This window comes from Rhinolophus ferrumequinum, chromosome 15 (assembly GCF_004115265.2).
Source record: "Rhinolophus ferrumequinum isolate MPI-CBG mRhiFer1 chromosome 15, mRhiFer1_v1.p, whole genome shotgun sequence".
In the NCBI taxonomy this organism is placed as follows: Eukaryota; Metazoa; Chordata; class Mammalia; order Chiroptera; family Rhinolophidae; genus Rhinolophus; species Rhinolophus ferrumequinum.
The window spans coordinates 24662412-24684783 of record NC_046298.1 but is presented as its reverse complement, the minus strand read 5'-3'; the positions used below and the strand labels follow the sequence as shown (position 1 = coordinate 24684783).

The window sequence follows — 22372 nt, the reverse complement described above, 5'->3', positions numbered from 1 at the left end:
GATGATTTATTGTTGTCATTATCATCATTCTCTGCTCATCCTTTCCTGCTTCCCCTTTCTTCCCTCTCAATTCTACTCTCCTTTGCTTGTGTTAAGTCATTGGAAGATCACTGCTGTCAGAAACGACCACCTACCCTTCCACAAGTGTCCTCCACCTTTTCTGCACGCTAACAGCATCTGGTATCTATTATCCACTTGACAGTTAATCATGGAGAGCCTTCTAATGCTCTTCTATGGTCTGAGCTGTTACTCCAAACTTTCATTGCCACTCTCTGCTTTATTACCTGCCATTCTCTCCAAACAGGCACTAAGTAATGAGTACATGCCCTCTGTCTAATCACCGATGCTGAGAAACACAGCTACAGCCTTTTTATTTTCACAGAACAGAACTGACCAGCGTAGGGGCAAACTGCACTTGGCACTATTCAGTCTTCCTCCGTGAGCAAGAGACGAGAACTAGTATTTATGAGGTTTCAGACACTGTGCTAATAAATGAGATGCTGGGGAGGTGAAACCAAATACATCTGCACCAGCCTTTGGGAAGCTTAAGGTTTGGTGGGGAATATGACTGATGAAAAGACACTATATATTGTTGGCAGTACAGGGTGCTGGGGCCACACAGGAAGGGTTTGTGTTGAGGGGTGGGTATCCAAGAAATGGGAGCTAGACAGAAGGCTAAAGAATTATGCCAGAACGGTCCTGAGGCCTGGGACTGCTGAGGGAGGTTCTGCCTGGATACTGAGGTGTTTTTTTGTTTTTTTGTTTTTTGTTTTTTTAATACAGTCTCACAGTAAACATTCTGGAATGTTCTGAGGTTGTTTCTCCCAGTTATATTGCACCAGGTGGTTAAGCAGGTGCATAGCCAGGGTTTCTCCACACAGAAGACTAGCAAAAGTGAGCTCTATGCCTGGTGGAATCCACACTCCATATGATCCTATCTTCAACCCACCCCATAGAACTTGGGGCCAAGGCCTGTGTCCCAGGGGGGCTGGCTCTGACAACTCATTGTGTGTGTCCCTTCCCCACTGGGCATTCAGTGATGTCCTGTTCTTGACATTGGTGATGGAAATTGGCAAGTGTGACATATCAGGGCTTTTGTTTCCAAGGCTGGTTGTTAAAACGTGGACCAACGTACCGCTGCGTGTACCCCCATTTGGGAGTCTTCTGTGCTGCCGCTAGCAAGAGGTAACCACTTTATAGGTTCTCTATATCAGATTCCATGAAAGAAACTTTACTTCCACTCTATGGGACACCTCTTGTGCGCCACTTTAAATCTTCTGAGACCCTTTCATTCTCCAGTTACTGCTGCTGGAACCACACAGGCATGCACCAGCTTCATGCAGATGCAACCTGGTACAGTGCCTTGGGTCCTGCCTCTACCTGTGTTTCACCCTCAGGGGTCCCTCATGTGACAGTGGGGAGTCCACTCACATGCGTGCACTGCCCAGGCGGGCTGGGGAGTTGGTACCTGTGGGGCCACCTTGATTAATGGGGAGTGACAGTCTCTGACAACACTTCCACCTTTTGTTTCCAGGAAGACGTTTCTGAGATGTGTTTCCGAAACCTCCCTAATACTTGAGAACTCTACCTATATTTTCTCATGCAATCCACCCACCGCCAATCGGACATTAGCAGGGAAGGAGACAAAAGCCCAGAGAGGTTCACTCGTTCAAGATCATGCATCTGCTTGGGGGGAGAGATGGGATTTGAACCCATACCACTGGGACTCTGAACCTGTCCACACCTGCATACTGCCTCTGCCCCTCCACTCAGTCCTGCCAGAATACCCTCCCCTCTCTCCTTCTGAGAGTGGCTCCTACTGGAACACCTCAGGCTCGTGGAAGAATACAGTTGGAAACCTTAGACAGCACATACTTGCTTCATTTCCTGAATGCTCTCTATCTGCCTCACTCGTCCTCCCTGGGATCACTTCTCACATAAATTATTGCATCCCAGGCTCTGCATTGAGAGGATCCCAGCCTAAGATATCCTCTCACTGAGTCTGTTGACATCTGCCCATCAGTCACATGATAGTCCTGAGGTGATACCCACAGTGATAAGTAGGAAGTGGCCCAGTGATGGCTAACCAGGTCAAGTGCTACCACCTCCTCTTTGAAGCCTTCCCTGGTTCCCCCAGACCTGGTCATGCTTTGCTCCCAAGGGAACCACTTTGTACTGGAATTGATGGATTTACACGTCAGAACTTCTGCTCTCCAGGCAGACTCTGGACACTAAAACAATGGGACTTGTGTTCCTCACCTGACAGCATCCTCTAGCACAGAGTAGGTATCAGTAATCTTTTGGAAGCATGAGTAAGGAAGCATTTTAAAGAACTGTTTAGCACATCTGGGATGACCCATTCATTCAACACGCATTGTTCGGGGAAGACAGTGATTTCCTGATGTGCGCCAAGGCCTTGCAAAAATCACAGAGCAACGGTGAGAGGAAACTCCAACAACAACAGGCAAGAAAAAGTACACAATTAAACCTGTAGTAAATATAAGCGTGAATCTCCCAGATCCAACAAAATGCTTGGACTGTCAATGAGAGAAGCCGTAGACGTTGCTCGTGATGATTTTTGATGACTATTTGTTAAAAAGCGTGTTTCTCAACACTGCAGATCTGTGATAAGCTTGTGATCATTTTAGGGGAAGCGCACACATAGGTGAGGAAAGCTATAGAGAGTGAGTCATATTTGCAAAACATTGAGGGAAGATCCCGTAACACAGCAAACCTAAATTGCATCTAATGATATAAACAGAAAATAATGACGCAGGGAAGCCTGCCAACCTAAAACAGAACAAAGAAAGTCAACCTTTGAATCACAGGACAACAGAAGACACTGAAAAATGGCGGCCAAGTGGAAACCAGGACAACAATATAAACATCGATCTGCACAGAAAAATGATCCTCGCGGGGGTCACAGGGACTAGTCTATATTGGCTCTTGGAAGCTTCCTACAGGGAAAACCTGAAGAAAGCTCCTTGTCAAATTTTTAAATGCAACAAATAAGGTTAGAATCTTGGCAAAGAGAAAAGGACAGTGAGAATCACTGTAGGTGTCTCCTCTCAGCTGTTGCTTTTTCTTTCTTGATTCTGCTTCAGATTCTTTTCCTCTTTAAAGAGAATGAAGCCACGCCAACACATTTCATGTTACCTTTCTTTTTTTAGCCATAGGAAAATTATTTCAAGATCTAGAGCACCTAAACATTCAGTTGTCTTTGTAAGTTGCCAATAGGAGGTGTACAAATGAAAGTTTGGTCCCTGGACAGGGAGGGGATGGTTTATAAGGGTCTTTCATAGCCACATAACCATTCAAGCACAGTGGAATTCCTACTTGCCATCAGTATTTCTTAGGAACCTCTCCCATCACGCAGCTTGCGGCACTATACTTTAAACATCTGTTCTCAGATCTACTTTACCACCAGGTGGTACTCTCCTTGAGGGTGCTTTGCTTTTCTCGCTCTCCAGGGCTTAGCTCTGGGCTTGGCAAATAGTAGGTGCTCAAGAAATGCAAGTTGGTTTACAAATGAATGGAAAACTATTTCATGCCACTTCATGGAAATTGAAAAAAAATTTTTTTCTTAAATTAAAAAATGGGTCAAGGAAGGAATCCATATGCAGCCCAAACAATACTGGAAGCATACTTCTTTACCTGACGTTCTTGTATTAGTTAGAAAGCAAAGGATTGATATATAAGTCTCTCTAGGGAATTCTGGAAGTGTCATGGACTAAATGTTTGTTCCTCCCCCCAAATCTGTATGTCGAAGCCCTAACCCCCAAAGGTCCAAAGCAAACACCTCTTCCATTTTGCTGTGACCCATGTCTCTCCTTAAACAAGCATCATAACATACTTATAATGTGCTCATGCAGACTCACGAGCAGAACTGGGCATTTGCAATTACAACTGTGGGGGCACATATGGATAGGAATAAAGACAAGAATGAAGTACATTAACACAGTAAAAGTAGTTTTGGTCAGGGTGGCACAATTATGGATGATCTGTTTTCCTATTTTCTAAATGTTGTCTATTGTGGTTATGTGATATTTATATAATTTAATTGCAAGAAAAAAACATTATGCTGGGGAAAAGGCAAAACAAACACATAAACAAAGGACACACACAGATATACACAAACACACACACACATACTCACAAACACACACGAGCTCCAGAAGAAGAAACCTGGCTTGGATTCCTGGTTGTACCACCTGGTTCAAATGACCTCAGTTCCTCTTTGTGAAGGTCTGTACAATGGGCACAATGCCACCTGTCCTACCTATCTCTGTGGGTTTACTGTGAGGCTTGATTGCCACGAGGCAAGTAAAATGCTGTGCAAATAGAAGGTATATGGTGTCTGCGAATTGTCAACTCTACAGTTTCCAGCACAGCCTTGCATTCAGTGGCTTGGATGGTAAAGGTGATCATTTGGAGTGTGTCCAGTTGCCAAGCAATAAAAATGCAATGAAATTAGAACCCAATTAATTCATAGTGGTAGGCACTAAAGCAAGACAGAGAGGGAGGTAGGGAAACTCAAGCACTGGCCTTGGAGTCAAGGGAATTTGTGATACCACTTAGAGGCCTGTGTCTTGGAGGAGGTATCAGTTCTCCTCGCCTCGGTCTTCTCATCTGAAACATGGCCATAACTACCCCAACCCCAGCGGGTTGAGGTTTTCATCACACGACTGTCAGCTTTGTCACCATGTCCCCATCCTCACCCCCGTGGTGTTTGTTGAGCAAACTTGCTGAATGATAAGGCGTGTGAATGTGCTAGGGAAGCTATGGAAAATGACACGGTTTGGGAAGAGAAATGGAAAGGAAGAAGCAAACTAAAGTATTAAGCACCCGCTCTGAGGTATTTCTGTACAGCGTGCAGTTTATCGCTTACACATGGCTCGCAACAGGCTTTAAAACTGGCAGGAAGCGCAAAGGTTACCTGCCCCATTTTACAGATGCAGAAAACTAAGGCTTGAGATGTAAAGTCACCTGTCTGCAATCATAGAAGTCAGAAACTGATGGACCAGGGTCTTGAAAACTAGTCCTATTCCCTGAAGCAGGATGCCTGCAATCGGGGCGGGGACAAGCAAAGTGAAGGGCCTGGGACTGTCATCCCCACTCCTGGAGATGGTTGAGGCTTTGGTTATGAGGATGGCTTCAGGAGAGAGCCAGCCTGAGAGTCCAGTTTGGCTCCACCACTTCTTGACTGTGTGACCTTGTGTAGGGCCTTTAACCCCCATTCTGAGCCTCAGGTCTCCTGATCTGTAAAATGGGGAAATAGCTCCTTACAGGATTGCGGTAAGTCTAGATGAGCAAGTGCATGCAACGTGCTCAGAACAGTGCCTGGCTCCGTGTAAACACCACACTTTAGTCACTATTGTTACTTTGTCACTTGTCCAGGGCTCCACAGGCAGCTGCTCACTTAGAGTTTATTAAATGACTAACCAGAACATGGCATGTTCCTGGCAGCACCTTCCAAAATAAGCTAACAGTTTAGTAATCAGATGGTTTAGTGGTTAGTAAGCAACTAGATGGCTGGAGGATGGTAGGATCCAAACACCAGCATGTGTTTATCATTTGTGCTGCTTGGAGCTTCTGTTCCCTAAAGCAGCTCCCACGGATGCCTTTGGAAATGAGTGAAAGCATAAGGTGGGAGGAGCACCAGGGAGCCTGTCTGTCTCTTGGTGGTGGGAAATCCGGGAGGAAAACGGCCCTGGGTAGTTTAACTGCAAGGGGATGGAAAGACCGAGCCCCACTCGTGTGCCAGAGCATAAAGCTGTCCCCTCGCAGCCTCGTGACATTTTCACCGTAATCCCACAGAGTAGACGCTGCGATTATCCCCATTAAAGATAAAGGGGAGCCCAGAGAAGTGACTGTTCTGAGGACTCCCAGCTATTACTGGAGGAAGGAGGACTTGAAGTATTCTGGAACCTGCCCTTTTCGTCCTTAGGCTCAATGTTGTCACTTCAGCCCTTTACAGAATATTTCCCCATGTTGAATCACTGTGATAGATTGAATTGTGTCATCCCGGTTCCTATCCCCGGCCCCCAGTAAATTCATATGGCGAAGTCCTCACCCCCAGAACCTTAGAATGTGACATTATTTGGAAGTAAGGTTGCTGCAGACTTAATTAGTTAAAGCAAGGCCACACTAGAGTAGAGAGGGCCCTAATCTAATATCACTGGTGTCCTTACAAGAAGAGGAAATCTGGACATGGGCACGCACACAGAGAGAACCCCATGTGAACATGAAGGCAGAGACTGGGTGATGCTTCTACAAGCCAAGGAACACCAGTGATTGCCAGCAAACCACCAGAAGCTAGGGGATGGGCCTGGACGGATCCTTCTCTCCCACCTCTCAGAAGGAACCAGCCCTGCCAAGACTTTGATCTCAGCCTTCTGGCCTCCAGAACTGTGAGACAATAAAATTCTGTTGCTGGGAACCATTCAGGTTGGGGTACTTTGTTACGGCAGCCCTAGGAAACCCCTACACAACTGCTCTGGGAAACAGGGTGCATTGTTCCTACTTCATAGGCTGGCAAAAGGAGGCTCAGAGGAATTCGAGTGTCAGAGGCCAAACAGCCAAGAAGTGGGAGGGTGAAGAATGCACTGTTTCGGTCTCCTGTTCAAATGCTTGTGCCTTCTGATGGGAGCCGCTCCCGCAATGCATGATACATTTCCTGTTGGCAGAGTGGTTTGCAGTTTATAAGAGTTCAACACAGATGGACTCGATTGTCCAATAACCATAAGCTCCTTTACAATAATAGGGAATGGCCCCGTTTTCAACGGAGGAAAGTGATGCTGAGGGATGAAGGTGGCTTTCAGAAGGTGGCAGTGGAGCTCACGTCCACACAGTGTGTTTACCTGCCAGGATATGCCCTTTACTCACACATTCTCTGATTTAAACGTATGTTTTGGTCTCCACACGATGGTCTGTAGCATAGTTATCCTTCTTATCTGGTCTAGCAGATAGGTCAGAATCTGTGATTAACACATGAGTGCAGACACCTTGGAAAATACTGGAAAACAGTCCCTGATGCCACCTTGCAAGTAAGATGTATAAAATGATTCCTCCAATGACTTGGAAGGCAAACAGAAACAAATAGACATTTCCAGCCTTTGAAAAGCAGCAGCACCTCGCCCGGGTGTTCTAAACACACATCTAAGAGCAGCCTGCCCCAACTCTGTCTCTGGTTCACAGGGAGATCCAGTTTTGTGATGGATTTTCAGCCAAATGCCAGGCGTGAAGGCGAGAGCGATCGTTTTCTTCATAACAGAAATATATTCAGAGCTGAGCTTCCAGACTTCTAACAAGGAGCGCTGAGCTGTGAATAAACCTAATCCTGCAATACACTGTGGTTTCTGGTAGAGACGAAATTGTCTGCTGAGGACCTGGGTGGCAGATGTTGCACCAGGCTGAGGGAAACGCCTGCCCTGAGGCCCCAGGAACTTTTTTGTGTCCCACCTCCACTCCCTGCTTGCTGTCTTGCCTGAGGCCCTGACCCCAATGATCTCAACTGTGGGGGGATAGGAGGTGGGGCGGATAAATTTGCAATGCACTGTAAAAATAATAGCTGGTGGGCACTTACTATCTGTACAGCATTAGGTCCAGTATCTTTTGTACATTAGGTCGTTTAATGACTCCACTTAGGAACTGATGGAAAGTACTGTTATTTTTCCGTTTTCACAGGTAACTGTCCACGAACATGTCAATGAGGGAGGCAAGCCCATGGGACCTGAAATCAGGACTTTATAACCCAGGGTTGTGGGTCAGGATTGGGGGGTGTTGGGGATATTCCTGCAGAAGAGCCAACTCAATCCCTGAGTCTTGAAAGGTGAGCAGGAGTTTTTCAGGACAAGGATGATGGAAGGCATAGCAGGTGGAGATAACAGTGCAAACAGGCAAGGAGGCAAAAGACTCAGGTTTCTGACGAACCACAATGGTCCAGGGAGGCTGGAGTGATGGGTATAGTGGAGCAATTGGTGGGACTTCTGACCTCACCTTGTTTCCTCTCCCTCCCTCGTGCAGACCTGCCTACCTGGCCTCTCCATCACTCTGTGCTCAGCCGGATGCACCTCTTTTCTGGGCCTCGATGTGCCAACCTCCCCCTCTCTCCCCAGCTTCCAGGCCTTTGCCCAGGTGATGGAGCATGTCTAGGTCACACCCTCTCCTGCTTTCATCCTTCAGGCTGCACTTCCTGCTTTACCAATTGCCTGGCTGTTCATGTCTTCCATGCTGGCAGCCCCGTGAGCTCAGACCCAGGCCTTCTCACTTGCAAGTGTGGTGTCTTCAAAGCTCAGCCTCTGCAAGTATTTGTTGAATGGATGATGTATTAATTTTTCAATGGCTGGTATACCAAACGACCACAAACTTAGCAGCTTAACACAACACCAATTTCTTCTCTTACGGTTCTGCAGGTCAGAAGCTTGAAATGGGTTCAAATCAGGGCTAGTTCCTTCTGGGGTCTCTGGGGCACAAGCTGTTTCCTTGCCCTTTCCAGCTTCTAGAGGCCACCTGTTGTCCTTGGCTGGCGGCCTCACATCCGCCTTTCTCCCTCCGCCTCCTTTGTCCCATTCCCTTCTCTCTCTCTGGCTCTCCTGCCTCTCTCTTATAAGGACCCTCATGTTACCTCAGGCCCAGCCAAATCATCCAGGGCAACCTCCTCGTCCCGTAGTCCTAATGTAATCACATTTGCAAGGTCCCTTTGGCCATGCAAGGTAACATGTTCAAAGATTTCAAGGATTAGGCCGGCGACATCTTGAGGAGCCATTATTCAGCCTACCACAGATGCATAAGCTGAGCCAGAGCTGTGCCTCAGTTTCTTTGATCTGTTGGATAGATCAGAGCAGGGTGAAGGGCAGCTGTAGGACAGGGCTTAGGGACACGATAGTGCTAATGTTTGACCTGCAGAAAAGACATGTGACCTGGGTGTGCTGGGAGAATGTGTGCGGGAATTGGGGCTGTGTACATGGGCTGTCGTGCAGGGGTGATTCTGTTGAACTGAAAAAAATCGAGGATTCCGTTTGAGAGAAAGAGGGATGTGCAGCAAATCAAAAAGGAAAGTCAGGGACAGAAAGCAAACATTAGCAGTTGCTTCTGCAGACTCAGTTTACTCATCTGAAAACTGGGAGAAGGGGCCAGGCTGTATGGATGGTTTTACAAGGCCATGCAGCTAGGATATTAGGAAGGACTGAGGTAGAGATCTGGACTTCCCAGGCTGTACCTCCTCCCTGTCTCCCAAGTTCCTTAGCCCAGCTATAAACAGCACCTCTCCCTTCCTCTCTCTCTTTCTGTATACCACAGGTTTATTGAGATATAACTGCACACCGTACAATTCACTCATTTAAAGTGCACACTGCAGTGATTTTTACTGTATTCACAGAGTTGGGCAACGACTGCCACGACTAATTTTAGAACATTTTTACCCTTCCAAAAAGAAATGCCTGCCTGTTAGCAGTCCCTTCCATTGTCCCCTCCCCAAGCCCCTCAGCCCTAGGCCACCACAAGTCTACTTGCTAAATAGTCCTTCCCCAGACCTTACTCCTCGGCCTATCTTTCAGGCCTTTGTTTTGCTCAGCGCCAAATGGGAGGCTTATGCTGGCTGCCAGCCTCTCCTACCCACGCAGTCCCCTCCCTGACCTTCTGCGTTTGACTCACGGCCTCATCATTCTACTGAAAGGACTTTCTGAAAGGTCAACAGTGACCCCCCCGCCCCCCAGCCAAAGTGAAAGGCTGTTCCTCTACGTGCTTCCTGACTTGTCAGCAGCAGCAGACAGAGACCCGTCAGATGGTGGTGCCTGTCTGTTGTGTGGAAAAGGGTGGAGGACGCTAGGGTTCTGGCTTTAAACCCCTCCCCGCTGCAGTAAAGAAGTTAATGCCCGTGGCACGGACTGGAGAGCCACGCTGTCTTGGTCTGAATGCCAGCTTTGCCATGTGCCAGCTGGGGAACCTGGGGTAACTTACTCCGTCTCACGCTAAGTCCACTGCCTTATTTGTATCACAGCGGTGGTAACAGTACCCACCCCTCAGGGTGATTGTGGAGATTAAATGAGTTAATTAATGAAAAGTGCTTGGAAAAGTACTTGGCACATGCTATGCTAAGCACTTGCTAATATAATTATTTTGCTTATTCTTTTGTTCAGTGAGTTTATTCATGGTCCTTTTTCCAACAACTTCTATGCATTAGATTTCCCTGGGGTTCAAATTCCCATTCAATTCAATTAGAAGCAGAGACTCTGGGCAAGGGAGTTCCTGCATATAATTGAATTTGAGTCCTCTGGACTCAGCGACCCAAAGACTCAATATTGTGACCTCAATATTGTAAGATGAGGCTAATAGTAGCTGGGTCTTACGGTTGTTGGAGTGTGTAAATGAGTTAATACACAGAAAACACAGAGCAATGACCGGCACATAGCAAATCCTCTAGAAATGTCAGCAGCAGTAGTAACTCTCCAGCCCTCTTCTGTCTCCTCCATGTGACTGTGGGTTTGAACTACCTGTGGACATCTCCACCTGCACGTTCTACTACAACCTTCTATCAAACTCACATCTCAGCTCGCCAATTTTTCACGGCAGCTTCTATCACTGCTAAGCAGCATAGCTGGCACCCCCGTCCTGATCTCCCAGACCATTGGTCATCTCTGACTCTTGCTTCTCCTTTGTCCTTTATTTCTGATTTCCATCCTGTCCAATTTCTGGGATTCGCTCATTCGCTCCCATTCTGTGACCTCCACTTTAGTCACGGGCTCACCTACTCAAGTAAAAAAACTGCAATGGACTCCTGGCCAGACTGGCTACCAACCCCCGTCCATTCTCCAAATGAATGTGCACATGATACCACACACATTGCTGGCTTTTGGGTGGTGTCTTTAAAATACTCTCCCCACCTCCAACTGTGCCTCAGTGCGAGCCTCTAAATCTTTAAAGAAGGTTCACGCCAGCCAGTTGCCACCTGCCATAATTAAGTGGGATTTTCCATGCTTTCTCCTTGAGTCTTTGCTTCTGGGTTAGGATTTGGGCATCTGTTTTAGATGCTTGACTTCATGCTCTCTTAACTTCCCAGAATAGTGTTGGAGTGGAAGCCTGTAGCTTCTTTAAAACTGACAATCCCGCCCACATCTAGCCATGTATATTGGGTCATTCCACCCTCCTTGGTGCTGCTTCAACATTAATCTTCCTTTTATCAAGTCACCCTCTTGCTCCAGGACAGGTAAGGGTCCCTTTCAAGCCCACGTTATTTTTCCTTCATTTATTCTTTTAGACAGACCTATCTCTGTAGGGGTTTTGTGATGGCATAGAATGAAGGACACACATATCATTAAACCACAGTTATGAACTTGAAGGCAGAAATGCAGTGAACCCATAATGGGGGATTAGAGACACTTAAATAAGTGACTGCATTTGGGCAGTGAACTTCCTGGCAGCCGAGGCAAAGAGAGATATACAAGAAAGGGCATAATTCACAAAATTTACTAAAAGGTAATCATGCCAGATTACTGGGGGGCAAATTTTTTCCTCCCTTCAAGCAGAAGGATGGCATCCTCTCATAGACCAGCTCCAACGGAATATCTACAATGACGGGAACATTTTCCCATCTCTGCACATTCCAATATGGTAGCCACCAACCACCACACGTTGGCTATTGACTGCTTGAAATGTGGCCAGGACAACTAAGGAACTGAATTTTTAGTTTGATTTCATCTTAATTTAAATTGAAATAGCCACGTGTGGCTGGCATGCCGTACCATATTAGAAAGTGTTGTCACAGACATTTATGTGAATAGTGTTGTACAATACTACAAACAATGCCTTTAATAGAAGATTTTAAAATTGCCAAGATCTCCGTGCAGCCCTGTATCAGTTGGTTAGGGCTGCCGTAACAAAATGCCACAGACTGGGCGGCTTAAACAAGCGAAATGTATTTTCTCACAGTTCTGGTGGCTAGACGTCCAAGATCAAGGTGTCGGCAGGGTTGGTTTCATGCTGTGGCCTCTCTCCTGGGCTTGCAGATGGCCGCTGACTCCTCACGTGGTCTTGCCTCTTGCACACATCCCTGCTTTCTCTCTGTGTGTCCTAATCTCTTCTTTGTATAAGGACCCCAGTCAAATTGGATTAGGCCCTACCCCAAGGCCACATTTTAACTTCATTACCGCTTTAAAGGCCCTATCTCCAAATACATTGATAGTCTGACATGCTAGAGGTTAGGGCTTCAACATGGGAATTTGAGGGGGACATGTTTCAGCTTATAACAGAGGCCTCTGTGTACTATTAAATGGCAGCTGGGAAAGTAAAGTTTTAAGCAGGGTAAAGTTTTACCGCTATACATAGTGCAGCTGTGTATCTTTCTAGTGTCGTACATCGGACCAGGGTGGGCTTTCGGGAACTGGAAGGCTACACTCTCTCTAACAAGCAATCCCCTCCCTCAGCATGTTGACACCAGCTTCTCTACCTGGCAGCAGAGACCTCCAAGATTTGACTCCACTGACCAAACCAATCTTATATTCGCTCCTCCTCAGTCAGCAAGCTCTGCTTGGCTTAGCTTACCCTTCTCAACTCCACCTACCCCAAACTCACTCCTACTTCTGTGATTTTGTTCACACTGTCCGTCTTGCTTCTAATACCTTGTTTTTTAACCTCGGCATCCCCTAAGGAATTACATCCTTCCCTTCTCAACCAAGCCCCCCCTCATTCTTGAAAACATCTCTGAACATTCATTCTTCCTTCACAGCTTTCTTCCCTGTTTTCAAATCCAGTTGCCCTGGAAACCAACACCCCACAATTGAGCCATAAATTATCCTCTCCTTGTTTCATAGGTCTTAGAGTTGACTCAGAAACTAAATCATAAACTCAAGCATCCGGGAACGTGTGGTCTATCCCTTCTGTAGGCTTGCCATCCTAAAATAGGACTAGCACATAGTAGGTGCTCAATAATATCACTGCTGCTTGGTTGACAAATGTAGGTATTTTTCCATCCCTTTCTGTTTGGAGAGATTAACTTTTTTTTCCAACTTCATGTACAGCTGCACGTTTAATATCCGGAGGCAAGCCTGAGGCTGCAGCGTATCCACTCTGCTTTGTGTATTAAATTTACAATAAAGTCAAAGACAGATGGCTAAAAAGGAGCCTTAGTCATCTCTGATATTATTAAATCTAGTTGGGGGCTCAGAGAGCCCAAGAAAAATTTCTCTTAGTCCCTATGGACCTTATATTCCACAGATGAAGCTCTAGAGCTGGCCTGAAAAGCAATTTTGTGAGATCATTTACCAAGGGGGTGGGGGAAAAAAGCATTATAGTCTTCCTTCTGAGGTTCACAAATTATAAGCACGCTCTACTCCCTTCAAGCCCAGAAGAGCTGTGTGGGTTTGACAAATAGCTGCGTTTGGCCCAACTGGAGCTCTAAACAGATGTCTGTAAATATTGCAGAAAAGAACCCTCAGAAAGTTGGTGTGTGTTGCTGATGAGTGGCTGTGGATGCTTTTGTTGGCACACAGGCAGCAGCTGTCTGTCTTCCATCCGTGGATGCCCAGGCTGCTATGGAAACCTATAATTCCTTTGTTTTCCTGGTGTCTATCTTAACTAACATGGCTTCTTTTAAGGCAGTGGTCCTCAACTCGGGGGGATTTTGCCCCTCTTCTGTCCCACCCAGGGGACGTTTGACAATATCTGGAGATGTTTTTTTATTGCCACAGCTGGCGGTGGAGGTGCTCCTGGCATCTAGTGGGTAGAGGCCAGAGGTACTGCTACACGTGCTACCATACACAGGGCAGCCTCCCTACAAAGAAGTTTTCAGCCAAAATGTCAGTTGTGCCCGTCATCTTACAGTGATAATATTGTCGTATAGCTTGTTCATTCATTTATTTATTCATTCAGAAACGTTTATTGCTAAACATAGAAAAGATCCAAGTAGCTCTGTTTCTGTGTCTTGGTGGATTCATTAACTCACTGACGTGATGCAAGTTTATTGATTATCCATCGCATTCCAGGCACTGCGGTCTTAAACAGCATAGCCAGGACTTTCCTCATCTAGGGTTTACATTCTGGTGGAAGGGATACAAGAGTGTAAACAAGTCGACAAACAAATGAACAAGATGATCTCAACCAGTGATAAATACAATGGAGGATATCAAACAAGGTCAAGGGAGAGACGATGACCCGGGCAGGGTGGCCATGCTGGATGCTACTTTCGGGAGTAGTAAGGTTTGGGAAGTCCTCTCCATATAGGTCACATTGAAGCTGAGACATAATGATGAGAAGGAAGCAGCTCTGAAAATCTGGAGGAGGAATGTTTCAAATAGAGGAACAACAGGTTCAAAAGTCCAAGATAGGAAAGGCTCGGTGGGTTCAAGGACCAGAGATGTTCATGCCAGTACATCTTGGATGGAAGAGGCAAGGTAGACAGTATGAGGTTGATGAGGGAGGCAGAAGGTACGACTGCACAGGGCTGTTCAGGCTTGGGAAAGGAATCTGGACTGTATTGCCGGTGCCATGGTAAGTCATGGAGGATTTTAAGGAGGGTGGACATGATCTGGGTTAGGCAGTGATAAGTCAACCTAGGCAGCTGGGTAGAGAATGCCCTGTAGAAGGGCAAGATGGAAGTGAGGGGCTGGTCAAGAGCTCCTTACAGGAAGGAGTCCAGCTTAGGCTACTGTGACATGAGTGAAGATGAAAGGAAGTGAGTGAATCTGGGACGCATGTGGAATCAAGTCCCCAGACTTGCTTGTATATGATCCGTTACTCAGTCAACCATGGCTGCCAGTCTTAGCTTTCTCATCTCTGATCCGTGTGGGTACTGAGAACCTTTGCGCTGCCATTCCTCGGTCTACTCAGTTCTTGAGCCCATCGTGACCTAGCTCGAGCATGCGTGGAGCTCCTCTTTCTGCAGCTGCTTTACATGTATCAGAGGGCCTGGTCAGACCCTCTCTGATGAGGGCTGAGCTTAGTTTGGTGTCCCCTTCCCATTTCTTAGTCAGACAAAGATCTTCCTTGGATATCAGACTTCTGCAGCTGGAGCCAGGGACCCTGCCTACCAATTTCTGCTACTTCCCTTGTGGACAATATCCTTGGGGACACAATGTGGCACCTGCTGATCCTGACATTTTAGCACCTTCCCATGGGACTTAAAGTAAAAGTCACATATCCAACTGGCCCCTGCTGACGTAGTCAGGCTCTCCTTGCACCATTTCCTCTTTCACTTACAATAATCCAGGGAAACTGGCCACATATCCATTCTTTGAATCCACCAAGATCTTTTTTCCCTTGTCCCTTTGCTTTTGAGGATCTCTCTCCCTTGTATGCTCGTCCAGTTGTGGGTTTTTTTTGCCTCTGTGGTGTCCCAGCTCAAATGACACCTAACTTTCCTTCTATAAAGTCACTCTACAGCATGCATTCTCAATGGGAGTGGTCCTAACTCCAGAGGGGTAAAAATTGGTTCCTGGAGGATGAAAAAAATCTTACTCTTTTAATGTATAAAGCAGATATACATACAGGACATAAACAGATAGATAAATAGATGACAGGTAGGTAGATAGACAAATATGGATAGATAGATGGTATACCTAGGGTGTTAAAATTTCATAGGAAAAGGGGTTCATTAAGGAAAAAAAAGGTCTAAAAAGGCTCCTTAGAGGGGTAATAATGAAAAAGAGGTTCTACTCTATGGAAACTTTCTGCCCCCGCCCATTTACTTACCAATATACACCCTAATTTAACTCCTTCCAAGGACTTATTATAGTTTGTGAATACCTTGCTTATTTATGTTCCCTTCAGTATTTTCTGACCCTCCCCGCCTCTCTGAATCTCAGCTCCATGACACCCACGGATCTTGGCCGTCTGGTCACCACTGTATCCCCAGCCTCTACGTGCACAGTGCTGGGCAGGTGGTAGTGATCGAATGCGTATTTAGTGATCAATTACCACTGTGACCAGGGACTGACCTCAAGTGCGAACGAGGAACCACTGGGGCAACCGGATCGCTCTTGGGTGTCTGCCTTTGTTTAAATGCTGTCAGATTTGTTGGGTCTCTTTTGGGCACTGAGTTTAAGTATTAGCCCTTTCTTCACCCCATGGTCAAGTTCATCTCTTGTCCCTGGTCTTGAGTATTCCCAGTTTTCTCTCCTTCCTGACCACTGAGAACCCAATAACCGTGTAGTTTAGCTGTACTCTGTGGCACTGGGTTACTGTAGTGCGGGGGTATCCAAACTTTTTTGAACGTTTTTTACCAAGGGCCATCTGCAGTAAAATACACAAACAGCCGGGCCACTCACTCGAGGTGAAGGACATATTACCTCACCTGGTTTATTTAAGTAAACTAAATATATTTTTGGAATTTGCTGTGGGCCAATTAAAAATGGATTGCGGGCTGCAGTTTGGACACCCCTGCCATAGTGAATATCATACAGATGTCTGACTCTTTAAATTAAAAACATTAAAAAATAATGTAGTGATAGGCTAACCATCTTGGAAATTACACAGCAGAAGACATGAATGATTATATGATTTGATTTAGCAAAAAAATTGAATCATAGTGAGCATATGCAATAGAAAAAAGACTGGAAGGAAGCAAACCAAAATGTTAACAATGTTATCCATCTCTGGAATATGGACTTGCAGTTCATTTTCTGCTTCTTCTTTTGGTGAATTTAGGAGTTTCCAACAATAAGCATTTGTTTCTTTTATCATAAGAAACAAGGGTTTTGGTGGTTGGGTTTTTTAAGACCACTCATGACACTGTTGTATCAGAGAGACATGTACAGGTATACCACTGGTCCATGGATCCAGGACCAGTCCATTTCATTACACAGTGACCCCCAGAAAGCTTTTTAAAGAAGGACATCTGTACTTAGGGAAGCCATAGGATTTAGGCCAATCTAGTCCATTAGGCAAATACTGTGTTTCCCGGAAAGTAAGACCTAACCGGAAAATAAGCATGATTTTTCAGGATGACATCCCCTGAACATTATCCCCAATGCGTCTTTTGGTGTAAAAATTAATATAAGACCTGGTCTTATTTTCAGGGAAACATGGTAGCACTGGCTTTCTTGCCAGGAGAGCATCCACGATCTGTACCACAGAACTTCATATTTGTTAGATTTTTCAAAGGTGTCGTGACTTCCAAAAGTACTTGTATTATAAGTACTCGCTCATGCAAAATATAAAACCAAACAGAAAAAAAATGACACATTCCCACATATTTTAAAATATTCCTCACGGGTTTCACGGCTCTCTGAAGCCAAGATTATAAAATCTTAGCTTAGGGAGATTTCTTAGTGAAATGCCTCTTGAAACTTAGGCCACATCTCTTTATTTTCTCCTCACAGGCAGCTACCATGACTGGTTTCCAAAACTTCCTTTGTCTGAAGGATTTTCTAAACCCTGTCTCCTCCAAGCACATCCCACCTGAATGAAAATAACCAGTTTATGATTCAGCATCCTTCAGAGTTACATTAGCAGTTGTTAATTTTTTCATAATCAAGGAATGGTTTCATATACTAGAACTTTTGACACTAGTAAAATTAATGACAACACTCAGTCCAACAGTAGATGCAACAATTCATCAAAAATTACAATGCTCACCGTGGCAGCTAACAACATCTTGCAGGGACCCCAAATCTCGGGGCTCAGCACACAAATTATTTCAGTTCTGAGCCCTTGTCTGCCCGGATCTTGACCTCTGACCACAAAGTGACAATATAAATGACACGGGAACAATAGCCGTGCTGTCTTGTAACCAAGGTGAATCGTACACATCCATTAAAATTTGGTGGCCTACGTGGGAAGGGTTCATGGTACAAAAGGTACGGCGAGGCATGTGGTTTATGGAACCAGGGAACTTAAAGTATTTCTTGCACCCAAAGCACTATACTATGGGACAATGACTTTTAGGACCCTCCTTTAAAACAAACCTGGAGAAAAATCATGTAGTAAAAGATTGTATCTGGCTGCCCAAACCTGACTGGACTGAAAAGAAGAGATTATTCGCTGGGGGAAAAGCACCATTCTTACCTCCTCCAGGGCCCACAGGGAATCCACAACGGGCTTGATCTTCTTCTGGTTGTAGAGCCCTATGAGTTTGTCCACCACTCCTCGAATGTGGCCAGCGCGGCCCTGTTTGAAGAGCAGATTTAAAAGGGAAAACCCCGCGATGACTTTGTTCTCTTCGTATAGCTTGATGGGGTTCACTTTCTCAACCTGCCACCACTGGAAGGAGAGAAGGGGCCCGGTTACAAGGACGCAATGCCAGGCCATGTTCTCAGCCGTGCGGGGAGAGAAGAGGGCTGCAGTTGGCCAGATTCTAGCTGGCCAAGAGGCAGCTCTCGTTGGTGTACTTTTTAGAGCGTCTGTTTGACTAGGCACTGCTGCAAGTGCACAGGAAGTGACAGACAGTGATGCTTCTGAGAAGAGCTCAGGACCTACCTAGCTGGGAGAAAGGGCCCTTTGCAAAACAACCACGAGACCACATGGAGTTGGAACCCTGAGGCATATGGTGAGCATCAGCGGGTCTGGAGTAGAACCCTGGCTCTACGACTTGCTCCCTGCTAGTCTCTGTGCTTCACTGTTCTCAGCTACCTGCAGTGGCAGGATATTGTCTCCGACGTACCCGGGGAGAATTTAGTGTAAAACGCTTGACTTAGTGAATGGTGGTGGTGGTGGGTGAAGGGAGCAGGGTGGCAGAGAGTTACACACTGTGGTGGGGCCACAGTGTGGTGACAAGTCTAACTGTAGGAGCAGCTTTCCTAGTGAGGAACAATGACAAGGCTGGAGCGGGGGTAGGAAGGCGTCAGCTAAAGAGGAGTAAGGAAATGCAATATAGGAAAAAGGGACAGCATGACGGAGTAATGAAGCCATAGTGATGGCACTAAGTCAGTGGTTCTCAACTGGGGGCAGTGTTACCCCCCCCAGGGGACATTCGGTAATGTTTGGGTATATTTTTATTGTGAGGGGGATCTACTGGCCTCCAGTGTGTAGAAGCCAGGGATGCTGCTACACACTCCACAGTGCAAAGACAGCCCCTCCCAACAAAGAACTATCCAGCCCCAAAGGTCAGTAGCACGAGTTGAGAAACCCTGGACTAAAGCCCTCCAGGGGATACACACAACGGGCAACTATGGCTGCCCCTTTTCCAGTCTCCATTCTCCCCACATCAGACGTGAAAATAAGTGAAGACTCCATCAACAAACTACAGAATGGTTATCCAACTACTTCGTGCTGATTTAATTGTATTTCTTTTGGAGCTGGGTAGAATGTAAAGAGTCCAAGTTCCAGTTTCTGGAGGGTTCTGAGAGGGGAAATGGTTAATACCGGTTTAATATAGGAGGCAAAAAAGGAATGGGGCCGGGCACTGATGAACATTGATAATATTTGTGTTATTTCTCTGTTTATTTACATCCTGCCTCCTTCCAGGATTGAAGAGGTTCAAAAGAGTTAGATCTTGAAGTTTTTTTTAAATGGGAAAAACATATTGTTAGGAAAATAAGCGTGAGAAAGACAGGTCCAAAACAAGCATCCAGCTCGTGCCCCAAATTCTTTCCCAGTGTCCATTCCCCAAGGGCCTGAGGGTTGGTTCCAGGAGAGCCATGTAATTTGGCCATGGGCTCCTTGCCACAACAGCAAAGGTAGAGAAATGATTCATAACTTGATTGAAAATGTATCTGCCATCCCTCAACAAATGTTCGTGAAATTTAAGGCTGGCCAAATGTACAACAGCTACACAGCTGTGGTTCAGTGAGTGCTAGAGCCACATGCCCGGTTTGGAATCCCAGTTCTGCCACTTCCTAGCTGTGCAACTTTAGGCAAGTCACTTAACCTTTCTGTACGCAGTTTCCCAACTGTGCCTCATGGGGCCATTGTAAGGAGTAAATGTGTTACTACATACAAAGTGCTTAGCTCCGTGTCTGACATGTATTGGGCGTGCTACACATATAAACTATGTTTATTATCATATTAAGTTAGAAGGGATGGTTTTGATTTAGTGAAATTGTGAATTTGGAGTCAGACTGCTTTGTATGTTAACTTTACCTGTTAGTATCATCATCGTTAGGGTCTGAAAGCAAACAGCATGTTTGACAAAGAGTGTGCACAAGCTCTGCGGGAGTTTTAAGGTGGAACGTAATTAAGATAGCTGAGCAAGAAGTTCCTGTATGATTCCAAATATACCTTTTATTTCTAAGCCTTTCTTGCATGTATGGAATAAAATTCCTTTCTGGAAACTTCCAGAACAAAGCCATCATTCCATTCCTTGGCATGCCCTTTCTTCAATTTGCTTCTAACTCACCAACCAGAATTGGGCCAGGCCTCTGAAAGGGAACTGTCTTCATTCTTGACCTCCAACTATAAAGCGTTCTGATAATCAGCACCCCTGTTTTGGGGCAGGAAAATTGCAACCTCCATCCTGACTGTGTTTTTGTGAGTGCCTTCATCCAACCTGGACACCCTGAAATTATTTTATTAACACTGTGTGTTGTGATTGTGCATTTAGGAAAGAAAGGGAAAACACTTTTCGCAAGTGTATGTAATTTGGGACCAATTTGGTGACCCATGGCAGGCTGTCAGCATCATGGTAATTACAGCCACAGCAACAAAGCAGCTGTGAGTGACACAAAGCCTATCTTCAAGGGACATGCTCCAGACAGCATCCTTCATTAGACTCCATTCTTGCTCCCTGTTTATTCTGTAGTTGAGCTGATCCTTGACCAGAACTTCAAAGTTCAAGTGCAAACAGAGGTCCTTTAATTCTAATCTCATGGGGCAGGAAGTACTAATCATTCCAGGATCAGGGAATGTTTGGGGGAATGACACCTTTGGCAGCCAATGTTGGCATTTAGGAGGCATGCGAATACCCCGTAGCCACACTTAGAATGAATTCTAAACCTCGTACCATGGCTTTCCCTGACCACCCTATTCAAAATGCCTCTACTCTATCCTGCCCTTTTTTATTTCACCACCTGTTTGTAGCCTGTCAGAGCCTTTATGACAATTTACAATCATGTTGTTAATACGTTTTACTTATTTCAGTTGTCTCCCTCATTAGGATGTAAGAATCACAAGGGCTTACGATGCACCTGTCTCCTTCACTGTGATACCTGGTGCCTGGCACAAAGCCACAAATACTAGGTGATCCTAAGATGCTTGCAAAGTAAGTGAGTGAATCATCAATGCTACAGTGGCTGTTTAGGAGGCTGGGAGGAGAGAAGACAAGCTCTTCTGAGAAGCAGCAACCCTCTGTTGTCGGAAGGAAGCGGGTAAAATTCAAGTTCAAGCCCAGATTAGTTTAATTCTAGCAAGTGTAGCTCTAGGTGGGAATGGAGACCCTATTAGGTTCATAATGGGGTGAATGCCCACGCATGTGGCTTTTCCACGGCAGACTAAGTAACCACTGTATTTAGAACATGATTACCGAAGACAGTGGTTCACAAACTTGCCCATGTCTAAAAATCACCCCAGGAGCTCGCTCAAAGTGTAGGATCCCATTTGTATCTCTAACTCAGTAGGATGGGGATACAGAGAAATCTCAGGTACCTGCAGAAATTTGGTCAGAAAGTGGCCAAACCCAAAGGTTGGTCTCTCCACGGAGCAAAGAAAATACACTAATGCTAAGTTCCTTTTCGGCCATGATTAAAAACACATAAGCAATCTTAGTTGCAATCAAAATACTGTAAAGCTTTCTGGGGTTTCACTGACGTTCCCACATGTCTGCCTCATTTAGACAAAAGTAGCCCCAGTCAGGGTCCTGCCCGTGTGTAGTGAGCATGATGGGAATGCAGGCTTCACGGACTAGGAAGGACAAACAAGGTCAGTAGGTCAATGTCCTTAAGATGGAAGAGCTCACAACGTGCAAATCACTACATCGCCGTAGTACGTGAGATGTGCGTGGATACTTACTGATTTTGCAAAGCTAAAGAAGCTCTTGGTCTCTCCAGTCACCATGTTGGATGAACCTGAAAACAGAAGATTCCCAAATCAGACTACTGCTAATGAAAATCAACAGCGCTTGTTACGCATGTAGGAATGGCAGTTGTTTGGTCCAAGACTATCAAGAGCTTGAGTCAGCCTGGAAAAAAAATGATGATAATGAAGGGGTGGGTGGTGTCAAGTTGACTTCATTTTAACTAAATATCACTGGATCAATGAGGAAGTAACATTTCTCAAGGTGACTGTTTCATTACTTCGGAAACTTGGGCATGTGGTAAAAATGTGATCTAAGCCAACATTCTAATAAAAGGATGAGTTGCTGAAATGTCTTGCTGGTTCTGTTCTTCGAGACTGAGAAATGAACTCTTATGTAAGCTTTCTTTAGGGTTTGAATTTGATCCCTTGGCAAGTGAGAGGTTTGGGTTTCTGACCTAGGTTGGGCATGTAAGTGGTGGGGAGAGGTTGGGCT

General features: G+C 45.6%; 1 protein-coding gene across 1 annotated transcript in view; it reads right to left on the bottom strand.

Moving 5' to 3' along the window:
- The window catches only part of VAT1L (vesicle amine transport 1 like), a 144669-nt gene that overhangs the window by 48692 nt on the left and 73605 nt on the right, over positions 1-22372 (bottom strand). Inside the window, exons 6-7 of the mRNA XM_033128944.1 lie at positions 21874-21929; positions 17998-18192 (exon numbers count right to left, since the gene is read on the bottom strand). Coding sequence (XP_032984835.1) covers positions 17998-18192; positions 21874-21929 — 251 coding nt within the window. The remainder of the gene's footprint in view (positions 1-17997; positions 18193-21873; positions 21930-22372) is intronic.